Here is a 27,539-nt window from a genome sequence, read left to right as displayed (position 1 = left end):
TTTTTCTCATCCAAAATTGAGAATCCTGAATCTGGGTTATTGAAATGGAATATTTTCAAGTCTCATGGTTGATAAATCTAACACCAAACATTTTTATCAGAGGATCTCAAATTGCTTACATGCTGAGTATTGTTTATCTGCTAATCGTAGAAAAGCTCCTTCAACCAAGCAAAATAGAAGCAACCACTGTGACTTGCGAGGTTCTCAAACGAAATTTCAATCCAGAGGAACACAACTTAGCTACACAAATATACGAACGTGTGACACATCATAGCAAGATATAAGCAACTGCTACGACACACTATCTCACATAATGAACCCCGCTTGTGCAAGAGCCACACTACTTATAAAGAAGATATAAATGCCACAACTTGCTGGACCCCACTAAAAACCCTATCTTTCTAGGGTTTACTTCAAATTTACATAGATTATAGCTGAAAGAAGAAGCAAAATTTTATATGGGGAACATCTACCTACAACTACAAGCGAAGAATAGTACGAAGAGTGTCGCAGAGGTTTTGAATGGTCTGCTCCTCTTGGGTTGCCTGCAGCTCCTGCAGCGGCATATCTTCATAACACCTAATAAGGCATGGATATTGATGTCAAAAAGATTAATCACAAGCAGACAGAAACAGAATCCTATACGCTATACTTTCCTCTAGTGTTTATAGATTAACTATATGACACGTCAGAATCCCCCATCGTTGGCAATGTTCTCCCCTTCATGACCCATAGAAGAGCTAAATGAAATAACCAGATACAGTATATCTCTTGATGTTAACATAAAGAAATGAAGACAACCATGCAGATCATTAATTTATTTCTTAATATTTCTTGATCCTAAAGAGATGGAAGATCTAACCACATGCTACCGTTGCTCAGTTTTGAGATTTTAGGAGAATTAAGAAGAATAAAACATACTTCCTTTGAATCACAATATAAAGCATCTTCTAGAAGCCTTACATGGTCCACGATATATGACATTGAGTAACTTTTATAATTGTTCTTCCAACTATATCCACACTTCATTTATTATTATTATTTTTTAAATGATGTATTGAAATTTCAATTGTTATTATCAAGGCACTTATATAAGATATTGAATGAGAGTATAATTGGAAAGATGGATTTTTCTTTTTCTTCTTCTTTTTTAAGAAACTAAGGTTTTGACTAACATTTTTGGAGAACCGTAAATTAATTACCAATGCCCTATATTATGATCCAGAGGGAGTAAATCAAAACAATAATATAAATCCTTGAGAAATAGGAACAGAAAATAACAGAATTAAATGAAGAGGTAGCAATCAGATTATGACCCTTATGGGATAGCATGTAAGGCTCATTCATATCGCCCACATTGCTCAAATAGGCGACTATAGTTTTTGTCACAAAAGTGGCAGATTATTGCCAGGCGCAAGTGCAAGTTGGAGAAAAGAACATACATCTTGTGATAAGCTAGAGCCTGTGCCAAATTCAGCAGAGTAGAACTCGATGTCAGTCGCTGATAGATGCTCGGAGGAACAGGCATCTGTTGCATGTCAATTAGAATACCAATATGAACGACTGTTCCAGACAAGAGAATGCACAATCATGCTAATATGCATGTATGCACATATAGATACATACACACCTCGATTTGTCCTCTGCGTCCCCTTTTGGACGGTCCATCACCACTAAAAAGCTCCTGCAATGCTTCTACTGTAGCAGTTCCAGTTGAATCTTGTTGCAAGCCACCAAGCACATTGTCCGATAGGAGAGCAATAGGTGATATATCTGTTGCCCTTAAGAATGGAATGGGTACTGTACTACCAGCTGCATAAATTGACCAAAGCTGCAAATGGCAAAAATTTTAACAGGATATCACTCTGCAGACTGGAGTAGCAAGAGATGAATATCACAGTTGTCCTAGACATTTGCTGAGCAGTTGTCCAGGGACCTTGTCATTATCATTATTCTTTATTAAAGGCTGTAAGCCTCTTAATTTCAAAAATGGCAGATTTGTCTAGGACTCTTGGGATTAAACTACAGGACTTGCCTCATTTTAGATTATATATTCGGCCATTTAATGATAAAAGTACTTTTGCCAGAAGAAATGAACAAAAAAACAAAATAGCGGTAGAAAACAGAGACACCTTACTTGAATGGTGTGATATACCAACACTAAGCAATATGTTACTTGTATAACATCCAAATCATATACAATATTACCTTATCCTGTAAAGCAAATGCTTTTCTGCTGACTGTTTCATTCTTCAATGTACTATTCCTTCTATCACTGCTGACTCCAACTGTTTGAAAATCACCTCTTGCTTGTGTTTCAGCTCAGCTGAGTCATTAACAGGAGATAAAGATGATTTTATGGTATTAGTATGAGCACCCAAACCCCCAACAGAGGCATCACTTGAGACAGCAACTTTCAGACTCTCCACCCTAACAAGTTATCCAGGGTAAAGGCATCAGGAAACTTCGATGACAATGAATAGAATGGGAGGAAGAGGTAAAGAAATGCTATGAAAGGTAGAATAATAAGTTCTGCACGTGTTAGCAAAATTAAAGGTATGAATGATAGAGGCAACTTTCTTGACAAGATACGCAACATTTCCACAAGACGACTCGTATTTACCATGTAAAATAAAATATTTACCATTTCTTTAATTTTAAGGAGGGGGCAAAATGCCCAGTATATCAGCAATAAAGAGAGAAGTACCGAGAATCAGCCAATCTGCCTCCTGTTCCACTAATGACGGAAGCAGAGGAATCTGCATTATCTGCACCCTGTGACCTAACTGCCGCTGTATCAACCTCATCCTCATGGACGACTACAGTACCAAAGTTACCTGTTAAACAATACACGTGAATTGCAATATCAATTTAATGTGAAAACATGTTGAAATTTGCCAGCCAAACTTAAAATCCACATCCATGTTTGCCTCTCTTATTATACTCATGCATACATTGTGACATTAGGATATACCCAACATCCAAAGAATTGTAGGTCATACTACAAATAATATGCAAGAAACACAAACCTTCACTCAGTTCCACACTTGCCAACCTATTCAGCTTCCTCGGAGTTCCATCTGAAGAAAGACCACCTGCCCCTTGAACCCCAACGTTAAGAGGTCTTGAGGGAACAGTGTCTCCATAGTCATCATTCAGTTTTTGCTCATTTGACTGCTTCAGACCAAGAACATGAATTACACAAAATATCTTTACTTTTCGCATCATCCCCTCAGAGGGGAGATGGGATAACTGAGTCTTTGCCTGTGTAAGAGTGTCAGAAAGTGGCTGACGAACTCTAGTCATACCTGATCTTCTAATGCAGCTGGAGCAAGAGTTTGTGCTTGCAAAGCCATTGATTTCCTGATTTGCCTAGCCTTTTCAATTTTTGGCATCATTGCTGTTGATCCAGTTTTCCATTTGTCAAAGAATTTGTGCTAGGACATTGAAAAAACTTGAACTCAATGATAGTGCAACAATCAAACAAAATATGCAAACACAATGGCATAAACCAATTAATTTAAAGTTAATAAAGGCATTCTTTAGAAGTTAGGAACTTAATAACCATCCATCATATGCAGTTGCCAACTCATGCCAGCTTGGACATCAAAGGAAAAAATTACCGGGGGAAGGGGGAGCTTATTTTGTCAGTGAATTTATCAAAGGAAGACTTTCAACTTCTGTATAGGAGTAGTCTGACATCACAAGAAAATTATTACCTGGGCTTGCATTTGAAAAAAAATTTATTTTGTGGCATAACTTGACCCAAAATAAAAACACTCCAGTCAAAAGTATTTTGGAGAGTGGAATGGATAATCTTAAGCCCAATAAAAACAAGCAGGGGAAGACCAAAGAAAACGCTTAAAGAAGTTGAATGACACATCTTAGTTAATAATATTCCTAAAAGCTTAGTTGATGATAGCTACAATATAGTTGTGCAATCCATATAGCCAACTCCACTTATTGTGATAAAGCTTGCTGCTGCTGTTGTTGTATAAGAGACATCAAACTATAAATTATAATCAGGAAGTTATTTTTTGATAATATTACCAACTAAATAAGGTCAACTGTTTATTAAAGGAGAAGTAAGTTAAAAAGTGAGAAAGACACCATGAGGACTTGTATGTAGAAGGACAAAGTTCATGGGAGTAAAATTATATGGATTAAAGGCTAATAATTATCTGTATGATCATTAAAGGGAATGGCAATCAGTTTCATTTCATTCATTAGATCCTATTATCAACAAATTTGTTGTCTCATAAATACCAAAAATGAATTTCCCAACTTCTTTACAGAGCGCCAGCGCAACAAAGTGAAAATTTATAACTCTTTAATCCCTGTCCTATTTAGTTTTACAAAGCAATAAACCTCATTAAAGAAAAAAAAAGTTGTACACAGGTTTTTTTTTTTTTTTTGGCCAATACAGAGAAGGTTAATACATGTTATCCTCATCAAAACACATGCAAAAATAAGTCATCAATGCAATGAAGCCCTCTGACCCCTCTCCACCTTCCATGTTGCCATTTGTCACCTTCCCTAGACTTCAAAGACCACACAAGGAAGAAATGTTGTCTCCTGTTTTCCTCTCTAATTCTTTCCTTTCTCAATTCCTTTTAAGTTGCATGCACAGCTCTGAATAGTTTATGTCCTCTAACCAGCAGTCAATTTCATATAATATTCAGATTTCATATCAGAAGCAGTGTTACTTAGCATACCTTTAACATCTCTGATGCAGTAGGCCGTAAACGAGGTTCCTTAGTAAGGCACTTAGCAACAAAGTCGTGAAAATGTAGAGACCTACAAAAGCAAACCATCAAATTTGTATCCTCATTTAAAGATATCAACTTTTTTTTAATAACAAAAAAGTTACAAAAGACAAGGGAAGCCTGTCACGAACAAAACAAACAGGGGTTTGTCCAATACTATCCTGTTCGATACAAGTAGCTAAACGGGGTGGAGGATGCAGTAGAAATCAGGACTTGAACAAGGAAGCACACAATAGCACATTAACAGTAACTTAAACTAGTACATGTGAGGTGGGTAACATCATTTTGCACTTAAAACTATTTGTTGAAAAGCAAACATAAACTGCTTTAGGTTTGAATATTGATTTCTTGTATTTCGAACTCTCCTCCCTGTGAAATTCTATTGATTCTGGAAGAAGAATCGGGTAGGAGATGCCTTCATTGTACTTGACTTTGTTAGCTCTGTTTGATATAGATCTCCGCTCATTTTTTAAAGAAAAAGCATGGATGTTAAACCAATAAATTAATAAAATAGAAGAAGGAAAAGCAACCATGTCATAAATATCTCAACCTATTTCCCCACTGACACTACTGATGACGTTGGGATGGCATCTCTTCCCCTAATCAAACTCACACTGAAACCAATCCATGCTTCTAACTTCCCCAAAATGTACAAAGCCAGAATCAATACATTAAAAGATGGATATGAACGTTGATATCATGCCATGTTCATCCATAGGTGGCATTAAAAAAATAGTACAATAATAGAGATGCATCTAAAACAAAACTACTTAATGACAAGATTCATTAGTTTCCCTTCAGATGTTGAATCTAAACTGTACTTAGTTTTACTTGTAACATCTTAAAAAAAACTCCCATCCCTATATATAAGAGGTTTTCTAGAACCTTTTATTGTCTCTAAATATAAGAGGTTGCTAGCATATTTTTTGATAAATAGACTATTATACCCTTATAAATTGGAAAGAGAAAAAGATAAGTACTCTCATTAATTTACTTTGAAAAAAATTCATTTTTTATCTACAATAATTAGGGGTAAAATTGGAATGTTACTATGCTTTTAATTAGATAACCAACTTTTATTGGTTTGAGTGATTCAGATAAAAACATCTGATATATAGGGATGGAGGGAGTACATTTTAACAACAAACGTATGGAATGCATTTTTCAACAGAAAACATGACTTTTTCATTCCCATTTGCCTTAGTGTGTGTTTGGTTTTCTGTTGGACAAAAGTCAGTTTGTCAAAAGTTCATTTCATAAAAGTCAATTTAATGAAAGTCAGTTATTGTAATGAAATTTGTGTTTGGATATATTTTTTAAAAGTCAGTTTGACAAAGTAAAAGTTGTTTGGATTATGTATAGTGAAATGTGCTTTTGAATGTATAATTACCAACAAGAACATTGACTTACAATAATTTATAATTTTTATTATACAAATATAATGTATTAGAAATGTTTAAAAAATATGATAAAAATTTTAAATAACATAAAATTTTATATGTTGAATAATAAAAAGTAGAAATTAATATGAAGTTTGATATATTAAAATATATATATTTAATGTTCATTAAAATTAAAAATTTAACTTTTTTTTAATGGTACTATGTGAAACTAAAAAGATACAACAAAAGAAATTGAAAAAAAAAGGAAACTCCTGTTCGAATTTTGAAGCTTAAAACTGGTGACCGTATAATGAAAATGAGGGTATTATGGGCAAAATTTTAAAATGTTTTGAAAAGGACTTCTGAAAAGCTACTCTTTTTTACTTTTGAAAAAGCACATTTAATAGGGGTTTAAAAAGTACATTTAGAATGGACTTTTTAAAGAAAATTTATAACCAAACAACACTTGGGTTCAAATTATATTTGAAAAGGACTTTCTAAATGATAAAAGTGAAAACCAAATGGGCCCTTAATTTTCCAACCATACACATTACACTAAGAGATCATAGTCCACCAGCCAATTCATGACACAAATTTTTCATTTCATGCACTACGTGGGTAAATTTAATTTCCATCTCTCACCTAAATCTCATTTCTCTATCACTAGAAATATTTCTCATGTGATGCATGAGATCACATGGGAATATGGGATGCATAATTACATGAAAGTTTATGGACAATTATACTTGTTTTCTTTTAACATTTAAACATTGATAAAATGCATAGAAAAATGTCAAGAGGATACTAAAATGTAAAATATGAATTAACAATGATGGAAAAACCTTATTTTAATTGCGGAAAAAAATCATCAATAAGGAGGAAGAAAGATATACAACAATACAAAAGCAGAAGACAAAACATCCTCCCTAAACGAACAAAAGAGAAAAAATAGAAAATGTACCAAAGTCAAAAGATCCTTTATATGACATTAAAGAACCACAAGATACAACCCCTTAAAATAGAAAAAAAGCAATGAGACCTTATCCCACTAATTGAAATTGGCAACGTGAATTGCATGCTGCCATTATGCTCTATTAGCAAGCAGCACTTGAAAGAAACAGTTGAATTGAAATTTCAAACAGAGTGACTAGACTTTTGAATTTCAAGCTGTAAAAGTAATTGCATTTGCATAATCACATTAGATATAATTGCTTTTAATTCATTAGCAACCTTTGTATACTTCGAAACCAAGCCTCCTTGCTCATAAACTATAGTCAGCTCAACGCTCCCACTTTTTTTATTTAATCCGCCTTTATCTATTGATTCTCTTCTAATTTTGTCTTTTGGATAATTCTTTAATACAAGAAATGAGTGCAGATTGCCTGTATTAGAGTTATACAAGAGATGTACAATGAGGCAACAACCAATATAAAAACATCTGGAGGTAAAACGAAGGACTTTTCCATAAAGATTGGACTACATTAGAAATCATCTTTGAGTTTTTATTTGTTTGACCTGTTCTTAGATGTTTTGATTGAACATATTCAAGAAAAAATCTCTAAATGCATGCTTTTTGCAGATGATAAAGTTTTTATTGTGGAGATAAGAGAAGAGATTAACTGTAAACTTGAATTATGAAGAGATTAAGATGAAATATTTGCATTACAATTTTGATAAGAAATTAGTTAGTAGTAATTTGAAAGTGAGAATGAGAGATCATATTATACCTCAACGGGAAAAGTTTGAATATTTGGAAGCTATTATTCAATATGATGGAGAAATTGATGGCAATGTTGCACATAGGATACAAGCTAGGTGGTTTAAGTAGAGAAAAACTAAAGAAGTTATTTATGATTGAAAGATACCTAATAAACTTAAGGGCTAAAGGTTAATTTTACTTCTAAATTGATCACAAAAGAGCACAAATGACTCTAAACTTAACCATGGGTCATTTATATCCCTGAACCACTAAAATTTTGAAATCTATCACCCTACCGTTTGTATTGTCTATTTTTTTCATTAGCTAGGCCCACATATGACTTTTTTAATATTCACTTATTATAAAATATTGTATTGTGGGTCCCATCGATATTTTTTATATTTTTTAATAATTTAAAAATTTCTTTTCTTTGGGGTTGTGACGAATAGCTTTGTCTCTCTGCCTTTGGAGAGTTTTATCTCTCTTTCACCCTTTCCTTGCCGCCACTCCTACCACCTCTACTTCCCCTTGCTTTTCTCTTCATCACTATCTTCCATTACTTTAACTAAGCATTACCGACTATTCTTCCTCTGTTCTTGTTGCTTTGCTTGTTGTTGTTTTGCTTTGTTTTTTCCTGTTTCTGTCTACTCCTCCTTCTCTATCTTCATCTTTGTTTTTAGTGTTTTCATTTGTCCGTTTATCTTGTTTTTAGTTTGTCCATGCCCACCTATTCTCCTGCTTTAACAGAATCTAGAGCATACATGCATGCATGCATGTAGGTGGGTTGTTGAGAGTATGCCTAGGAGGATGTCAGAGCAGTCACCAGATTTCGTGATGATGGAAAGTTCCATCCCTGTTTCTAACATAAAAAATAAGGAAGAACAGGACCCAAGTCAAGCATCATCATTTCAGTCTTAAGCTACTGCTTCACCACGCGTAGTGTCACCTTTACTAGACCCACCATCTCTGGCTGACATCGATGAATTGTGAACAAAAGACTTGATAGTGGTGCCATTATGGTATATGGAAATAATCTAACTTTATTTTTGCATGTTGGAGGGTAAGGTAGCTATAATGATAGGAGGAGCCACACCATGCCGATGGAGACGGAGAGAAGGCTAGAGGGTAAGGTGGCATTGTTATGTGGGCTACTTGGAGATGAAGATAGTGGCGGGAAGAGAGAGAAGGAAAGACAGTGGGGAAGAAAAAGAGACAAAGAAGGTGGGGTGGAGAGAGAAAAGGAGAAAGATGGAGGATGTTAATATATTCTATCATAAAAAAATCAAAAAAATTTAAGTGTGGGACCCACATAAAGGGAAAATAACGTCAGGGGCATGACAGACTGAATTTCTAAAGTTGAGGGGCAAAATTGACCCCAAGTTGAGTTAGAATCATTTATGAACCTTTGTGTACAATTCAAAGGTAAAATTGACCCTTACCCTAAACTTAAAAGGAAGTTTTATAAAATTGCTATAAAACTAGTTATGTTATATGGAAGTGAATGTTAAGCTTCAAAGGGATAGCAGGAGTATGAAGTTGGAGTAGTAGAGTGCGAATGTTGAGATGGATGTGTGGGCATACATGTAAAAATAAAATTCAAAATGAGCATATATGAGAAAAAGTGTGTGAGCATCTATTGAGGGGAAAATGTTAGAAAATCATTTCAGATTGTTTAGACATGTACAGAGAAAACTGCAGAAGGCATCGGTGAGAAAAGTAAAACAGATAATCATAAGCCCTGTAAAAAGGGATAAAGGAAGGCCAAAGAGAACACTTATAGAAGTGATTGAATGAGATCTCTCAGTTAACATTCCTAAAACCTTGGTACATGAAAAAGCATAAAAGCGTAATGCAATCCATGTGGTCGACCCCATCTAGTGAAATAAAGGTGGTGGTTGTTGATAACTCTTTAATATATGCCATACACTCAACACCAAAGAGAGGCCTATCGACGTTTATGATTATAGCGAATGAATCCATGTTGACACCATACTAAATAAAGTTACAAGCCAACCTTTTAACATCGATGTCCAAGGGATAGTAGATAGTGTCAAGGAGAGCAAGAGTTTCTATTTCAAATTCACTAACATATACATCAATATTCAATAAGAACCCATGGAAAATTGAAAACACCTATTCCCTTGAATTTAATAGAAGTTTTGAAATGGATAATTAATGCTAGAGGAAAGCAACTGAAGATTCCAAATAGAGTTAAAGAAACATATTTCCTTCCTACCTATATATCCTCCCAAAACTTGATGAGATCCATCACCAACTCTTGGAGAGAAAAAGGACTAAAACAATCATATTAACAAGACTAAAACAATCATGTATGGAGGAATTGGGTATGCCGATCCATTACCTCTGCTAGTAGAAAAGGTGGAAAAACCTTAAAGTTTCATCCAAAAGGCCCTCCATTTCTCATCTCTTCTTCTTGCTAATGATCTGTTACTTTTCTTTGAAAGTTCCGTTGGTTAGGTGACGTTAATTAAACAAGTCATGGAGGTATTTTGTAGAACTTCTGGTCATAGAATGAACCTTGCTAAGACCAAACCCTTCTGCTCAAAGAGAGTGTGCATCCAACACGCAATTGGATTGAGTTAAACAATTGGAGTGGGCCTAACTCCTAACGTTGGTAAGTAGCTGGGTGTCCCTTTATTACATAAAAGGATTCACAAAGGTATGCTACATCCTTCAGAAGGTTCAACAAAGACTTTCCTCTTGGAAATGTTCTTTTTTGAGCATGGCTAGTCAGATGGTCCTAATTAAATTTGTCCTCTTGTCCCTCCCCTCTTATTTCATGCAAACCATGCTTATTCCTAAGCATGTCCTCAAGGAGATTGAGAAGCACAGTAGAAATTTCCTACGGACTAACCATGATGATAGGAGAAAGATGCATTTGATTTCTTGGAACATGGTCAAAGGGCACAAAACTATGGGGGGAGGGGCCTTGGGATTAAAGACCTTGTGCTGCAGAATCAAGCTTTCATCTTTAAATTCTGCTGGGGGCTTATCCCTAGACCCAACTATCTACGGGTCCAATGCATTAAAGCCAAGTACAAATGTGGTGAAGATGAAATTCCTGTGGGGGAAAAGAAGAATGCAGCTTCTCATGTTTGGCACAGCATTTTAAAACTGTGGGACACTTTAAGCAGAAGTGTGTGCAAGAAAATCAACAACATCACTACAAAATTCAGGTGGGATTATTGGACTCCTCTTCAGCAACCTCTTATTTAGTATGTGACTACACATGATCAATCCTTTGACCCTGAGGCCAGATTTTGTGACTTCCTACACCCTTCTAGTATTTGGAATAGGCAGAAATTGGGGAGATATTTTCCCATGAATATCATTGATAAAATTGTCTCTGTTAAACTTCAACTGAACCATCATAATGCATTCTAGTGGCAGTTTGCTTGTGATGGTAGGTTCTCAGTCAAAGCGGCTTATAAATTTCCCAAAGGTAATGCAATTGTTACTAATAGCAGGATTTGGAGATGCATGTGGAGGTGGTCACTCCTGAAAAAATTGAAAATTTTCTTCTGATAGGTCCTTCATGAGAGACTTCCTAATAACCTCCTCAAAGTGAAGAGAGAAATCACTGTCGATGCCCAATGCCATTTCGAGTGCAAATGTGATGAGTATAATACATATTTTGAGAGATTGTGTGAGAATGAAAATAATATGGAAGGATATCATAAACCCTGTATATTATGACCAATTTTTCTCATACAACTTGTAGGAATGGGTATGATGGAATGCCACACATCAAATTAATGGTGGAAATTTCCAACATTGGCCCTTGACAAAAGTATTTGGAAATATTTGTTGGCTTATCTGGACTAAAAGATGCAGAGATATCTTTGAGAGAACTAATTATAGTGACAGTGACATCATTCATGCTTTGTCAAAGGAGATTAGCGGAAGAATGTGACTTTGGACATCTCACAATGCATGGACCTGATATGGGAGATTCCTCTTCACACAGGTGGTCGCCTCTTCCCCCTCACACTGTTCAAGTCAACGTAGATGCATCCCTCAATCTGTAGAATAGTGCTTCATGTGATGGTCTGGCCCGATATGACTCTGGTGAATGGGAACGTGGATTCATGGAAAATTTAGGATATATGCTGATAGCCATAGCTGAGATCAAAGCCATTAAAGGTGGTTTGAATTTATGTCATTATTTGAACATAGAAAAGGCTAGGGTTTACACGGACTACCTGGATGCAATTAACCTCATCTATAGAGTTGTTAATGGTGATCATCCCTTTTCCAAGGACATATCTGAAGTATACAAGCTTATTAGTGTTCACTGTGACTATTGCATACACTATGCTCCTCGGGAGGCCAATGCTTGTGCAAATTTCTTAGCTAGACAGGCTCATGATCGGCCAAACAAATTTATGTTGTTAACTGACCCCCCTAGTGGGTGTGAATCTCTTATTTTGCTTGACCACAGTGGGGGTTTGTCCCACTTGCATTAGACCTTGTTAGCTCTAGCTGATTGCTAGCCTACTTGATGAGGGGAAAAAAACAAGATTATCATATTTCCCTCAGAAAACCCAACGCCATAAAGAAGTACATTTCTAGCAGAAAACACTTCAGCTACTGCATTTAACACCTTTAGAACCATAAGATCTCAAGAAGTGGCAGCACCTTTAGGGTTACCTCCAACAAGAATTCCTAAGAGGCCAATGAAAGAACCCCCCCCCCAAATTAAATTGAAATAAAATTTTCCCCTACTTTAATTGTTCTATGACTAAAAATTTAACAATAAATAATCGAACAGACTTTGAGCCCTTTATAGCAAAGAAAATTGCAACAAACGATCAAATGCAGCATTAACATTGTTATACATAGTAAAACTGAACAAGTGCTTTTTAACATAAAGTTATGCACTAAAATTAATCTTATACCCAGTACTTTCTTGGGGAAACATCTGCTTAGCACTTTCAAAAACAATGTATAAAATTCCATGAAAATAGGAAGCTCAAGATGAACACCATGACAACCTCAACTAGACTTCACTTTGGAACTCAAATTACAGATATATAGCACATGGTGACATAAGCAAATAGTTAACCATGATTTAGAATGTAACACTGGCTAGTTAAGCTACCAAGAATGGCACTAACATTGAAGGCTTTATGGTATGGTAATTAAGGATATTGTGACAGAATTTATTAAACCTAGTTGAAAGGAATGGTCATGCCAATTCTAATACAAATTAAAGACTTATGTTTAGTCAAATTCTACCAACAAAACGATGCACCAAACCATAAAATACAGAGCCCAGAAAAACAAAAGAATTGTGGGACTAGGGAAATTATCAAACTCAAATAGCAAGCTAAATTTACATCAACCAACATGATATCAGGTAGCCAAAGAACTGCCACTTTAAACTCATGGCTTCATATAGCAACATAGAGTTGGACATTGTTAAAGACAAACCATTTTTCTTTATCCTCAAGCATTGGTGCTGGTTCAATGGATATCATAAACAAAACCTGTAAAAAGCAACAGATATCTTCTCAGATATTTCACTAAATACCATAAAGGATAGACATATGATAGCTTTCAAGATGCTGCATAAACAAGTTGAGCACCAAATAGCTGAAATGTTATAAATTATGAGCTAATTCATAAAGCCATGATTCTTGCAACCATGGATCAAAATCTTCTCAAAGGCACAAGGCAGCAAAATTTTTTGCAGTTTATGTAGGGTAGTATCATGGAAATAGTACATGAAAATCTTGAATGGTGCCAGTAATGAACAACAACTATAACAGAACAGGAAAGAAGCAGGCATTATAATTACTAGACAAGAAAAAATAGAGCACCAAAATTCGTTGCACAGTAATTCTTAAAAAAAAGGCTTTTCAAGGATTAACTAGTAAGTACAAGCTTCAGAATTAACTAAGTAGAAGCATCTACATGGATCCTACAATACATTCTCTCTCACCCTTAACCCATTAGTTGTTATTCCCATTCACCTCACACTTGCTCTCCCTTTTCTCCCACTCCAATTCTCCCCCACTTCATAATTATTACAGTTCAATGGATGAAATCATCGTAATTTCATAAAATTGCAAACATATATTATAGTTGAAGACTAACCCTCATTGGATGGACAGCTGATCTTGGAGGAAGGCCCTGAGAATTGCAGTAAAAGATTTTATCCAAAGCATAAGAATAATAAAACTCTTCCATCTAGAATAAACATTAAGAATAACACCTAACATAAAACTACTACCAAATTAAATAAGATAATATCATGAACAACACTATAAGGAAAATTACTCAACCTAACAAAAATATCTCACTCATTAACCCAGATAAGCTTATAAACTTTCCTTCAAGAAGGAAAAATTTTGCTAAAAAGGAAATTCTTATATTTACCTCAGAAACACCACCGAAAACAATAAACAAATTAAATACCAAACATCCTATAGAGCAAAAGCAATCCACATTTGGTATAAGTAACAGTGATAGGATGCTTGCAATTATAAGCACAAGTAATAGAAATACCTCTGCCATTTCAATTGCAGACACACCAAGAGCCCACACGTCTACCTGAATGAACATAATATATATAAAACGTACTATATTATCTATCACAAAAGAATTCAACCAAAAATTCCATACATCCCCACCATTACGCCGTAAATGGATACAGGAATAAATTAAAAGATCTGTAATGCTTTTGCCATTTAAATAAAAAATAAGCAACCTCATTTAGACCTTGACATCATATAATTCATTTCTAAATTAAATTAGTATTATCAAGTAATAGGGAAAAAAAAAATTCAATGGTTCTAGACTCTAGCGATCCACCAATGTGATGAATTTAGATCTCCATTATTCTCCATCAGTTCCATATTTGATAAAATAATCACATATTAATATATATGCGGTCAAATACCTCAACACTTTTCACCTCCAATACTGTTATTTTTGCCAGTTATTATTCCTTCAAATGCACTATTCTGCACTTTTCCCATATATCAAACTCTATATCAGCATATTCGTGTTTATAGATAAAACTATATATATATACATATATTCTAATGCAAAAAACCGTCGACTCCTAAAAGAGATAGTTTCAAGTTTCAAATAATAACATTCACAACCAGTGATGAACTGTTCTGCATGTAGTCCAGCTGTTATTTGCAATCACTCCCATCAAGACTATTCACTTTCTGCTTCTGATAATCAAATCAAAACCACTAATGCACTTACAACGCATGACATCCATTATTTATCATCATGTGTTCAAAGGTTAAAAATGCAAGACTAGTATTTTATTTTTTTTAATAGAGGTCCATAGGTAGCAGAGAAAAAGATCCAAGATTAAGAAAAAAGAAAAAGAAACTACAGCGAAGTAAAGAGGGGAAATCAGATTTAAAGTACCTTCCCATCATAGCGACTTTCCTGAATAACTTCTGGAGCCATCCAATGAGGTGTTCCAATGAACTATAAACCCATTAAAAAGAATCCTTCAGATCTCCGTTCATGCTAAGAAAATAAATAATAATTAACCACATGATATTGATATCACATTGAGCTTTAACAAAGTCACATGCCATAATTATTTACAGGGGGAAGTACTTTGCAACAAGTACTTGCAAGCAGCAAATAGTTATGTTGACTGAAAAAATCAAGTTAAATTAAAAAAAAAAAATTGTGACAATCGCATTATTACATCTTATTGAACAAGCAAAAAAGAAATACATGACCAAAAGACAGGCTGAATATGTCAGAATCAATGAAGCTACCTGCAGCCTCAGCCAATCCATGTTAATGATATTGCTGGCAGAAATGCCACACGTCACTTTAATTAGAATCACCTCAGTTAGTGATGATAAAGAAAACATACCATGAGTATTACTTAGTAGCTTACATTCCTCAGTCAATGTGAAGCCTGTTCACCCAAGCTTTGCAACGGAGAAGCTGTTTACTTTTCAATACAATACTTACTTTTGGTTTTCATGTGTTTGGCCATGCTTTTGAAAAAATAATTTATTTCTAAGTGATAGTAGGAACAGCTTTTCCTTTGCGGGAAGAAAGAAACTAAAGCATCTTCTTAAAAATAATCAGATTTATTTTCTGAAGACAAGCCCTCACTTAAAATCACAAATTACCAAAACTATCCATAACCTCTACACTCATTTTTCGCTCCCTCTTTGTTGTACCCAATTTCACACCATCTTCTCTGTACTGACCAAGCAATGCCATCAAAATAGTAGAGAGAAATGAAAGAAATTTTTCTCCTTTTCTTTTTACTTAGTATTTTGATACATCTATTTCAATTGCAATATACACACTATATATAAACATATATATTTTGATTAACATAATTAATATATTTCTTGTAACTGTTATGGTGTCTTCTGAGGAACACCGTTAGGGAAAGAAGTTTGAAAAAAAGGCAACAAGCTGCATTCTACAACCACTCTCTTAATTAAAATTGAGACTCAGCACAAGGTTTGGCCAATACATGATTTGTTCATGTCATGGAATTTAGATGAGGAAGAGAGAGGAAAAGAGAGATAAGGAGAGCAAAGAGAAATTTGAAGAGTGCAGATCTCATTGGAAATCAAAGTCAAAAATTAAGCACACTACTGCCTCTTGTTTATAGGCATTATTCTCATATAAATATACCCTAAACTATCCAAGTCATTCTCTAGATATCCTAATCTATCAAAATCCTACACATATAATAATATAATTAAATATCAAATCCAATCTAAATCCTATTTAAATCAATTTAAAATCCAAATAAATCCTAATAATTAATGAATCTAATGAAATCTTATCTACATTCATAATTTCATAACAGTTCACACCTCAAACCCAAAGGACATTGGTTGAAACAAGGGTAAACAAAGAAAATAATCTACTAACTTTCTCTAAGCAAGTATCCCACTCAAAGAAAATATAGCCAAATCAAGGAGAATCTCCAGAGACTGAAAACTTTATCAATTCTGAATGTCCTTCTACAAATGGGCAGACCAAATAAATAGACTGAAAAATAACTGAAAAACTCTAAAAACACTACCCACTTCCTTAAACTTAGGACTTAGTGCAATAGAAAGAGAATTCATTTCCACCACTCTAACCACATAGAATGAAATATGGCAGTAGCAACACGCTCATCACTTCAGACTGCAAAGAAAAAGAAAAGAAAAGAAAAGAAAAGAGAAGGTCCATATGCATAATTAACAGAAATAATAGGTTTGCAAATTAAGTACCGTGTTTCGCTTGACATGGTCCTGGTAAGCTGTGCAGCAACACCAAAATCCCCTGCTCACATTGTCAAACAGCTTTTCTTAAACAGCCAGTTGATTGAAGTCAAAGAATTCTAATGCATTAGATATTAATTTCAATTTCAGTTAACAACACATAAAGATAGAAAATAGGAGCAAACAAGGGAAGGAGGAAAAAGCACCACGAGGTTGGGGCACTACTTTTCACACAATCCTTTCTCACAATCTCTTCCAAGATTTTAATTGTTGGATATATAACTCATATTTTTGGGCCCTAGGCCCAGTAATATCTCAGATTTAATTTTCCTTTTTTCTCTTCTCATCTTGTAACGTTCTGTTTCAGAGTCTTTAATTAGATGTATATTATTAGAGATTTTAGGAGAGTGTTTAGGGATTTAATTAGATTTACTCTCTCCTGCCCCTATCTATATATGTATCGGGTCCCTATCAATAAAATACAAGCATTATTCAATCCAAATAAAGTTTCATGGTATCAGAGCAGCGTTTTCAGTCCTCTCAGCTCTCGTGTCGTCCTCCTTCTCTTCTTCCTCTGGTTTGATGTCGTTCGATGAAGCTCTCATGAACCGACCACCACGAGCGTATCAAAGCAACGGAAGCCAGAAAAGCTTGACTAGTGATGATGGGTCAAAGAGCGTGATTGGTGTGACCAGGTCGAGTGGAGAAAGAGGGCCGACTGGCATGATTACCTCAGCGTCCGAGAGCTTTACCTAGATCATAATCACGCACCAGCTGAATGGAAATAATTACCTTTAGTGGTCTCGAAATGTTTTAATGGTTGTACAGGGGAGAAATAAGGAGAAGTATCTCACGGGTGTTCCTCCTCCTCCTTTACCCAATGATATCCAGTATAAAATCTAGGTTGCTGAAAACAACATGGTGATGGCTTGGCTCGTGAATTCTATGACAGTAGAGGTAAGTGAAAATTACCTACTTGCAACCACTGCCAAGGAGATTTGGGAGTCAGCCAGGAATACTTATGCTGTTCATGAAAATATAGCTGCCATTTTTCATGTAAAACGTTCCCTTAGAAGCCTTCCTCAGAATGAAAAATCTATAACTCAATATTATACTTTCCTAATGAAATTTTGGCAACAAATTGATCTCTATGAGATCTATGAGTGGTCATGCCACAGGGATGGACTTTATTATAAAAAATTAGTTGATAGAGATAGATGCTATGATTTTCTATTGGGCCTCAATGATTCATATGAAGATATTAGAGGCAGAATCATGAGCATGAAACCTCTTCCCATGCTGGAGGAAACGTTTAATATGATAAGATGCGAGGAAAGTAGAAAAGTACTGACTTAAAGTCCCACTATCCTAACTTCTCTTCCAAAAGATGCTTCTGCTCTTGCTGCCCAAGGAGAAATGAAGGGAAAGAAATCAGGAAAGTGGTGTGATCACTGCAACAAAGGTGGTCATATCAAGGATGAGTGCTAGAAGTTACATGGCAAGCCCTCAAACTTTAAACATAAGCCCAAAAGTGAAGGGAAGGGGTTTATTGTGACTGCTACAGATTCACAAAGTGGATCATTGAGTGCCGAGGAGTTGTCAACTCTCCGGAAAGTATTAGAAAGACATGCTTCTTTCGCTGCTGGTGATGTGTGAAGCAAAAACCCCTTCTGTGACCTTGGCTCAATCAGGTACTGCTCTTACCAAAGCTCTAAATGGGATCGTCATATCTAAAAATATTTGGGAAGTGGATTCTGGTGCAACAGACCACATAACAGGATTCAAGGAATTATTCTTTGATTTTTCTGAAAATTTTGAGCATGAATTTGTTGAGGTAACTAATGGTGAATATGCCAAAGTCATGGGTTCTGGAACTGTTGTTATCTCTGAACATATTATTTTGAAGAATGTTTTGATTGTTCCGACTATTAAGTGCAGTTTGTTATCTGAGTCGAATTGTGATTCAAATGAATTGCATGGTTATTTTTGATAACAAGGGCTGTGGTTTTCAGGATTTTGCCTTGAGGAAAATGATTGGCAATTCTCCAAAGTGATAACGGAAGAGAATATTTGAACTCCAATTTTCAAACCTATTTAGAAAAACATGGCATACACCATCAGACATCTTGTGCCTATTCTCCCCAACAAAATGGTGTCTCTGAAAGAAAAAATAGACATTTGCTTGAGGTTGCTCGTGCTCTTATGATTGGTGGTAATGTCCCAAATAAATTTTGGGGGATGCTATCCTTACATCTGCCTACTTGATTAATCGTTTACTCTCTAAAACTCTAAACTTTCAAATCCCTCTTCACAAGTTTCTTGAGATCTATCCTAACTCCATCTCACAACAACCATACCAAAATGGGTCTTTAGGTGTATAACATTTGTGTACAATGAGGTTGGGGGGAAGCTAGATTCTCGTCAATGTTCTTAAAGGTGCTCACCTCAGCGCCTAAGGCGCAAAGGTGAGGTGCTGAAGATGGTCATCGCGCCTCTTCATTGAGAGGTGCTGGGTTTAGTCAGGTGAGCACCTTGTGCGCTTTACATAGCCAAAATGCGCTCGCTTGATAGTGCCTTGGAGCAGTAGAGAAGAGACAAATCAGTAGAGAAGAGAAGATGGTGACTGGGACTAGGTATTGCAGAAGAGAAGACGAGGAAAGAGGACGATGCGGACTAGGTATAGAAGAAGAGAAGACGATTTGTCCACCGACTGGGTATTAGTGACCAACTGGATATTGCAGTGTCTTGAGTCACACTTTTTACAAAAATGGAAGAGAACAAGATTCAACCATGGACTCGTGACTCATGATCGTGACTGGGTAGTGGGTATTTCTATATTTTATATCATATTTATTATTAAAATATGATATAAAATATAGAAAGTTATTATATGATATAAAAAATAAGTAAATTTATATAAAAAAAAGGAAGATTTAAATTTTAAATAAGAGAAAACAATTACAGAATAGAAAAGATTTTAATTTATTATGAGAAATTATCTATGATTGGATTTTTAAATATGATAGAGAACACAATTTTATATGAAGGTTTAAGTAAATCTATATTTATCATTTCATCTTTCATTTATAGTTAGTTGTTTATATATTTTGCATTTTCACATGATAGCATCTTGCTTCATTTAGGCATGCGCCTTTCTAGCACCTATGCCTAAGGCATTTTACAGACTTTGCACCTTGAGTGCGCCTTTTGCCTTTAACAACACTAATTCTTGTGCCATCAAGTGTGTCTTCTTAGGGTACTCCTTTACTCAAAAAGGATATAAATGTTATTCTCCTGTTACAATCGTGTTTATGTTACCATGAATGTCAAATTTGTTGAAAACCAACCCTTTTTTAACAAATCACCTATTCAGGGGGAGAAAGGGACAAATGAAAATGAATGGTCAATTTGTTTACCTGAGAATGATCATCATAACAATTTGCCTAACTTTTCTGGATAACCACATGAACACCACATATTACCAGAACTGACTACAAATATCTCCTCTACTCACAATGATTCCACCTCTGAGCCTTTAAACCGGTCTGACCCCATTGAAACAATAACTCTAAATTCTGAAAATTCCTCTAGCAAATCCCGCTTCCAAGATGTGAATCCTTTTGAGCCCCTTAATATGTTGTCTGATTCTAAGACTCAGGTGGAAGAACCTAATAGTGCTATTGAACAACACTAGAGTGGACAAGACCCCATTTCCACACTAATGCATAGCCATGAATTTGCACTTGAGGAAAGTCTTCAGCGCTTACATTGGCCAATTGCTTTGAGAAAAGGAAATAGGAATTGTACCAAATATCCTATTGCCAAGTATATTTCATACAAAAGTTTATCTCCTCATTTGAAGGCTTTTGTAGCTAATGTCGAAAATGAAAATATTCCGAAGAACTTTGAGGAAGCAATCATAGATTCCAAATGGAAGGAGGCCATAAAAGAAGAATTGAGGGCTCTACATAAAAACCAAACATGGGAAATCACCGAGTTGCCTAAGGGGAAGTCAATCGTAAGTAGCAAGTGGGTTTTCACAATAAAGTATAAGGCTCGATTAGTTGCTAGAGGCTTCACTCAGACTTATAGGATTGATTACCAGGAAACTTGTGCGCCTGTTGCCAAGCTCAACTTTGTAAAAGTTCTGTTGTCTCTCACTGCAAATCTAGATTGGCCTTTACATCAACTCGATGTCAAAAATGCATTCCTAAATGGTGATCTTGAGGAAGAAGTTTATATGGAAATTCCATTGGGATTACAAGATTCTCATAATTCTCACAAGGTTTGCAAGTTGATCAAGTCTCTGTATGGCTTGAAACAATCACCAAGGGGTGGTTTGAAAAATTTACTCGGGCTATTAAAACTTGGGGATACAAACAGTGCCAAGCAGATGACACTCTATTTGTTAAACAATGGAATGAAAAAATGACAGCTCTCATTGTGTATGCTGATGATACAGTTTTGACAAGAAATGATGATAGGGAAATTGTCAAATTAAAGGACAACTTGGCAACTGAATTTGAAATCAAAGATCTTCGACCTCTAAGATACTTCTTGGGCATGGAAGTGGCACGAACGCATAAGGGGATTAGTGTGTCCCAACGAAAATATACTCTAGATTTGTTGAAGGAAACAGGGATGTTAGGAGCAAGACTTGCAAACACTCCCATGGAACTGCACCAAAAATTGACAATCAAATCTGATGGGATAGCAGTAAATAAACAAAGATATCAAAGGCTAGTGGGCAAGTTGATCTATTTATCTCATACTAGACCTAACATTTGCTTTCCTTTGAGTGTAGTTAGCCAGTTCTCAAGCTGTCCTCAGAAGGAACATCTAGCTGCAGTTTACAGGATACTCAGGTATCTGGAAAAAACTCCAGGACTGGGACTGTTCTTTGTAAAAGGTGATATTAGAGGCATAGAATTATTCACAGATGTTGGTTGGGCTGGGTCAAAAATAGATAGAAGATCTACTACTAGCTATTGCTCTTATATGTGGGGCAACTTGGTGACCTGGAGAAGCAAGAAGCAACCTGTAGTTTCAAGAAGCTCTGCCAAGTCCGAATATAGGGCTCTTGCTTTAGGAACTTGTGAAGGAATGTGGATTGTTAGACTTCTAAAGGAGCTCAAGATTGACACGGTTGGACCCATTAAAGCATGGTGTGATAACATGTCTGCAATCAAGATTGCCAACAATCCGGTACATCATGATCGTACCAAACATATAGAGATCGATTGGCATTTTATCAAGGAAAAATTAGATACAAAGACTATCGATCTATCCCACATCCCTTCAGGAGAGCAAATTGCAAATGTGATGACCAAACCATTGAGCCAAGAAAAGTTTGAAGCATTCAAAGGCAAGCTGTGAATGATAAACATCTACTCACTAGCTTGAGGGGGAGTCTTGGATATATAACTCATATTATTGGGCCCTAGGCCCAATAATATCTCAGACCTAATTTTCCTTTTTTCTCTTCTCATCTTGTGATGTTCACTTTCAAAGTCTTTAATTAGATTTATATTATTAGAGATTTTAGGAGAGTTTTTAGGAATTTAATTAGATTCACTCTCTCCTGCCCCTATCTATATATGAATCGGGTCCCTATCAATAAAATACAAGCATTATTCAGTCCAAATAAAGTTTCACCAATCAAAATCAGGAATAATTACTATGGTCAATTTTAACCTTGATATACGTAAAACAAACCTAGTTTATAGGATGATTTAATAACTTGACAGAAATGAAACTGCAGAATGTTGTAGAGCGATGTCACTACTCGCTAGTTGATTTTTGAGAAGTAGAAGACACTTAAATAGCTTCAATATAGATTTGTCATTGAAAATTTGAGTAATAATCAAAAGGAAACATATGAAATTTAAAGAAAAAGAAATAAATCAGAAAACCTTCATACAATTGTAGATTGATGAAATAATTTTTTTCACCTTCAGTTTTTAAAGCCATCAAAATTCCAGGCACAGATGTCATTTTGAATCTTGTCTAGGAAGTAATACTAATAAAAAGTAAGGAACACAGAAAACATAGATCCTTTGGCCTCGATTGGTTTGCTGAAATTTGAGAGGGAAAAGAAAAGAGTGGGAAATGCCATTTTCCCTAGTTTGGCTGGGATGAATTTCAACTCTTGGAGTTCAAATTTTCCTGATCAACCTTGAATTTGAATTATTCAGCTGGACCCAGATTTTCCTTGGAAAATATTTCTACGCCATACTTTGTTCTCTAGACTACCGAGATCTCTGTTAACCTTCACCTCACCATCATCATCGTCCTTCATCCTCCACCATACACCCGAGCCACCCCTCAACCTCTGCACTTCATCCACATCGCTCCTCTGCTGTCTTTGATGTTGTTCTCAAACGAAGAAGAGTCTGATACAACCTTTTATCATCCAATGTGCCCACAACTTCATCACTTGCAAGTCCGTGCGCCTATGGCCTTGTCACCCGCTGCCATGCTCCAGATGGGATGTCATAGTCATCTCCATCAAACCATTTTCTCCCTCCCTCGATCTGTTAGCCCGCTCCCTCCCTCCCTCAATATCTCCCCTTGGCATCCAGATGGGATGTCATGGTCGTCTCCATCAAACCATTTTCTCCCTCCCTATGGCCTTGTCACCCGCTGCCATGCTCCAGATGGGATGTCATGGTCGTCTCCATCAAACCATTTTCTCCCTCCCTCGATCTGTTAGTCCGCTCCCTCCCTCCCTCAATATCTCCCCTTGGCATCCACTCTCTTCCTCAATCACTCCCTCCTCCGATCTCTTCCTCCTCATCAATTTGATATTGCTTTGAAATCTGGGTTGCTATTTTTTTTTTTTAAATTGATGAGATGATTCAGGAATTTGTTTTTGTTTTTTCTTAATTGATGAGATGAACCAGGAATCTGGTTATTGCTGGTTCGATGTTTATGATTTAATAAGGGGAGAGGGGGAGGGAGAGGAGGGTTGTTTTGGCTAATTTTTGTCTAAGGCCATTATGGTCTTTTTAATGTTTCTGGGCTCCTTTCCATGCCTAATTCATCCCTACCAAACAAAAATCAAATCAGGATTCCATTCAAATTTACTATCATACCAAATGTACCTTTAAAGCCATTTCCAATTTCATTCCCATTTCCAATTCCAGTTCCATTTTTGATTCTATTTCCATCAAAATGCTCCGGAACCAAACAGGGCCTTAGAGTAACAGAATTCTCATAATGCTATAGTTATTTCCATTAAAATCAGAAATAACTCAAATTAGAACAGGGAGTTAAATACTATAAGATATTGAACTCTATCGAACTGGGAGTTAGACAGGTCTTCAAGAAATGAAGGTTTTCATTTTAAGCTAGGAACAGCTCCCACAGATGACATGACAATTAGACAGAAACACAGACTGAACTTAATCAAACATGGAACAATGTGCATCAAGACAGAGAATACAAAAATGTAAGAAGACTCAAAATAAGAAAGATGGAATCATAGGGCATATCATTTCAATAGAAAGAATCAAGTAAATAATAAGGCATGCGAGAATGACTAATAATTCAATGCCAAGAATTCTAGCTAGATCTTTCACTAATTTCTAGAAGAGTCCAACTACAGATAACTTTTTAGCTGAGGTAATTGTAATTTATTTAAAAAAGTCTTTGCATGGAATCACTAACTCACTCATTCATGTTGAATTGCGGTATTGGGCTTGGCCCATAAAGGCCAGATTACCTTTTAGTTATCCATATCTGATTGTTATTATTCAGATAAGTTTGTTATTATTACTTAATGCTTTTTATTCTTAGGAGATAATATTAGGATATTAAGGGATTATTTTCTGATATGCTTTGTAAACCCTAATATCCTATATATGTACCTGGTTTAGGATGAATAATATAACGGCAGAGTCAATTTCTCTCTGCAATTAACATTGTATCAGAGTGATTAGCCCTTCAGCTCTTCCTCCCTCCAATTCAGTCGTTACACGGCCAACATGACCAAAACCCAGAATGCAAATGGATCCCATGATCATTCAACGAACACTCACTCACATGGTCCTTCTTCATATTCTTCTCTGTCAAGCGACATTCCCTCTCTCATCACCAGTCACAAACTGGATGGAGATAATTACCTCTGGTGATTGCAGTCATTCTTAATGTTTAACATAAGAGCCTCTACTTCCTAGAGGTATCTTAAAGAATACTTCAACAAATATGGTTGTTGTTTCTAGTAGCCCATATCACATTATAAACAATATGATGACTCTATAAATATTCAAGAATAATGAGTAGCCTGAGGTGCTAGTTCATCAAACATGCAATCTAGTGGAGTGCAATAAAACAATAACATCATCAAAAACAAAATATTATAATTAAATGAGGATCATTAAATAAGCTCGAGACTTCAGAAGATCTTACACACAATTCACATAGCACACTTTACCTAGCTTGACATCTCCTTGTTCAGTTAATAAGATATTCCCACCTTTAATGTCCCTATGGACTTTGAAAATGGAGTGCAAATACTCAAGTCCCTACGCAGAGTAAAGGAAAAAAAAAAAAATAGCAAGAATAAGTAGAAAATAAACTAAGGAAACAATTGGCACATATATAAAACAGCAAACTTGGTGCCCAATGCTTATGTTTCAGAACTTTGTTTTACAAATCTTAAGCACAGGCATCATATTTAAATCAAGTATACTTCAGGCTAGCGGAAGTTAAAGGGAAAATCAATGAACAATCGATAATTGATAAATGAATATTCAACCAGCTCAATCTAGAATACCTTCAGTGCCTCCCTACAGATATATGCTATCTGACCCTCATCCAGCGGCTCCTCAGTTACATTCATCAAATCAGCAACACTACCACCACCACAATATTCCATAACTATCTGCCCAAAAAGAAAAATGAAAAGCCCTCACATTAACAAGCATATACATATGAAATTATAACCTTTAAAGAGCTCCACTATTGTTCCACATATGAATGATGATCTAAGGTCAGAGAGGGAAAATGCTTCTATTTTCGTTCTTTTCATTTAATATCTTCTTACCCAAAGATACTCTTCGCCCTGATAGCTTCCAAGGTAGCGGACCACGTTTGGATGATTACATTGCTGTAACATCTCAATTTCACCGCGGATTTCCTCGTATCCCTCCTCCTAAGCACAGGAAGCATTTAAGTTTGTTTACAAAGCTTAAACTCACTCTACGAACAAACATGGTTAGAGGACGAGCAGGTGAATAGAAAAGAAGAGAAACTTACCCCTTCAGAAAGGGAAATGACTTTGATAGCGACAAGCTCTGAGGTTTTTAAATCCCTAGCTTTATAAACTGATCCGTAAGATCCCTTCCCTGACATTTTCCCGAAAAAGACCAATTTTAGGATTAAAACAAACAAACAAACAATAAATAAAACGATTTACTTCCAGAAAACACTACTATTAACTTCAAAATTCACTTAATTCCCTTGAAAGAAATTCACGAAGGCGATTGTTTGAAATGTATCAAGCAAGCAAGGCGAAACAAGAGATAGGATCAATGAAAAGGGGAGGAAAGTGAACGTAAAAAACATAAATAAATAAACAAAATTGCCACCCACCAAGTTCATTGAGCAATTCGTACTTAGTTGTAGGATCCTCTCTAGTGACGCTTTCCGGGATCGAACTCGATGAAACCTTCGTCCCTATTGACTGCCTACCCTCGTCGTTCTGCATAGGCCCGCTCCCCCTCCTCTGTTTCCCAAAGCCTAGTTCACCCGATGCCTGCATACTTGCCACTGCTCTTTCCATTGTCGAGCCAGTAACAGTTCCACCACCACCAGCACCGGCGCTTGTCCTACGCACTACGGTTCCACTGACAGACTCTCTCTCACTGGACCTTGCCGTTTTACGTACGACGAATGTTGAAAACCCCTCGTCACCCTCATCATCTTCGTCATCCCCACCGCCCAGTCCCGCCGTTGGACTTGCCTGCCTCAAAGGAGACTTCCGAGAATTCCAGGTCGAACCCATGGGCGACGAAGAACGATTTCGCTCCCGACTTCGATCGGTCTTAACGATCATGGTGCCAAAATCGCCGGCATCGTCGTCAGGATCGTCTTCGTAGTCCATCGAGGCTCCACCACCGAAGTCCTTGGGCAAGCGCTTAAGAAGAGGTGGGAGGGAGGAGTCGTCATCTTCGTCTTCTTCATGGCCATTGTCTTTGTAGACCATTGTTGCATATGGATCGTCCTCAGGTACCGAGCTTCTGGCATTCCGTCCGCTCCGGCTTTGGTCTCGCTTACCATAGCTGTTTCCGCCGCTGTCGTCGCCGTCGCCGTCGCCGTCGTGCACGACGACGGGGGAATACAGGTCAGACTTGGGTCTGGCTTTCCGGGTTCGGGCGGAGAAAGTGCTCTGGTCCATTTCACGGCGACGCACAGTGAATGAATCAGTTGGCCACAGCTGGAGATC

At 36.3% G+C, this 27,539-nt stretch overlaps 1 protein-coding gene across 1 annotated transcript; it reads right to left on the bottom strand.

Moving 5' to 3' along the window:
- Positions 1-68: 68 nt before the first annotated feature.
- On the bottom strand, positions 69-27,539 carry LOC129321904 (serine/threonine-protein kinase 1-like). Its single transcript, XM_054967868.1, is given in 20 exon segments — positions 69-579; positions 1,443-1,528; positions 1,631-1,831; positions 2,209-2,321; positions 2,324-2,430; positions 2,708-2,837; positions 3,030-3,174; positions 3,309-3,437; positions 4,716-4,797; positions 13,302-13,357; positions 13,968-14,003; positions 14,379-14,423; positions 15,261-15,323; positions 17,102-17,115; positions 17,118-17,153; positions 25,527-25,617; positions 25,869-25,976; positions 26,139-26,246; positions 26,351-26,439; positions 26,687-27,539. Coding segments are annotated over 20 exon segments (2,544 nt in total). The 5' UTR covers positions 27,492-27,539; the 3' UTR covers positions 69-479.

Source organism: Prosopis cineraria, unplaced genomic scaffold (genome assembly GCF_029017545.1).
Source record: "Prosopis cineraria cultivar Desert tree isolate PC_DT_omini unplaced genomic scaffold, ASM2901754v1 PC10, whole genome shotgun sequence".
Classification (NCBI taxonomy): Eukaryota; Viridiplantae; Streptophyta; class Magnoliopsida; order Fabales; family Fabaceae; genus Prosopis; species Prosopis cineraria.
Note: the sequence above shows the minus strand (reverse complement) of the source record. Positions and strands in the feature narration are given on the sequence as shown.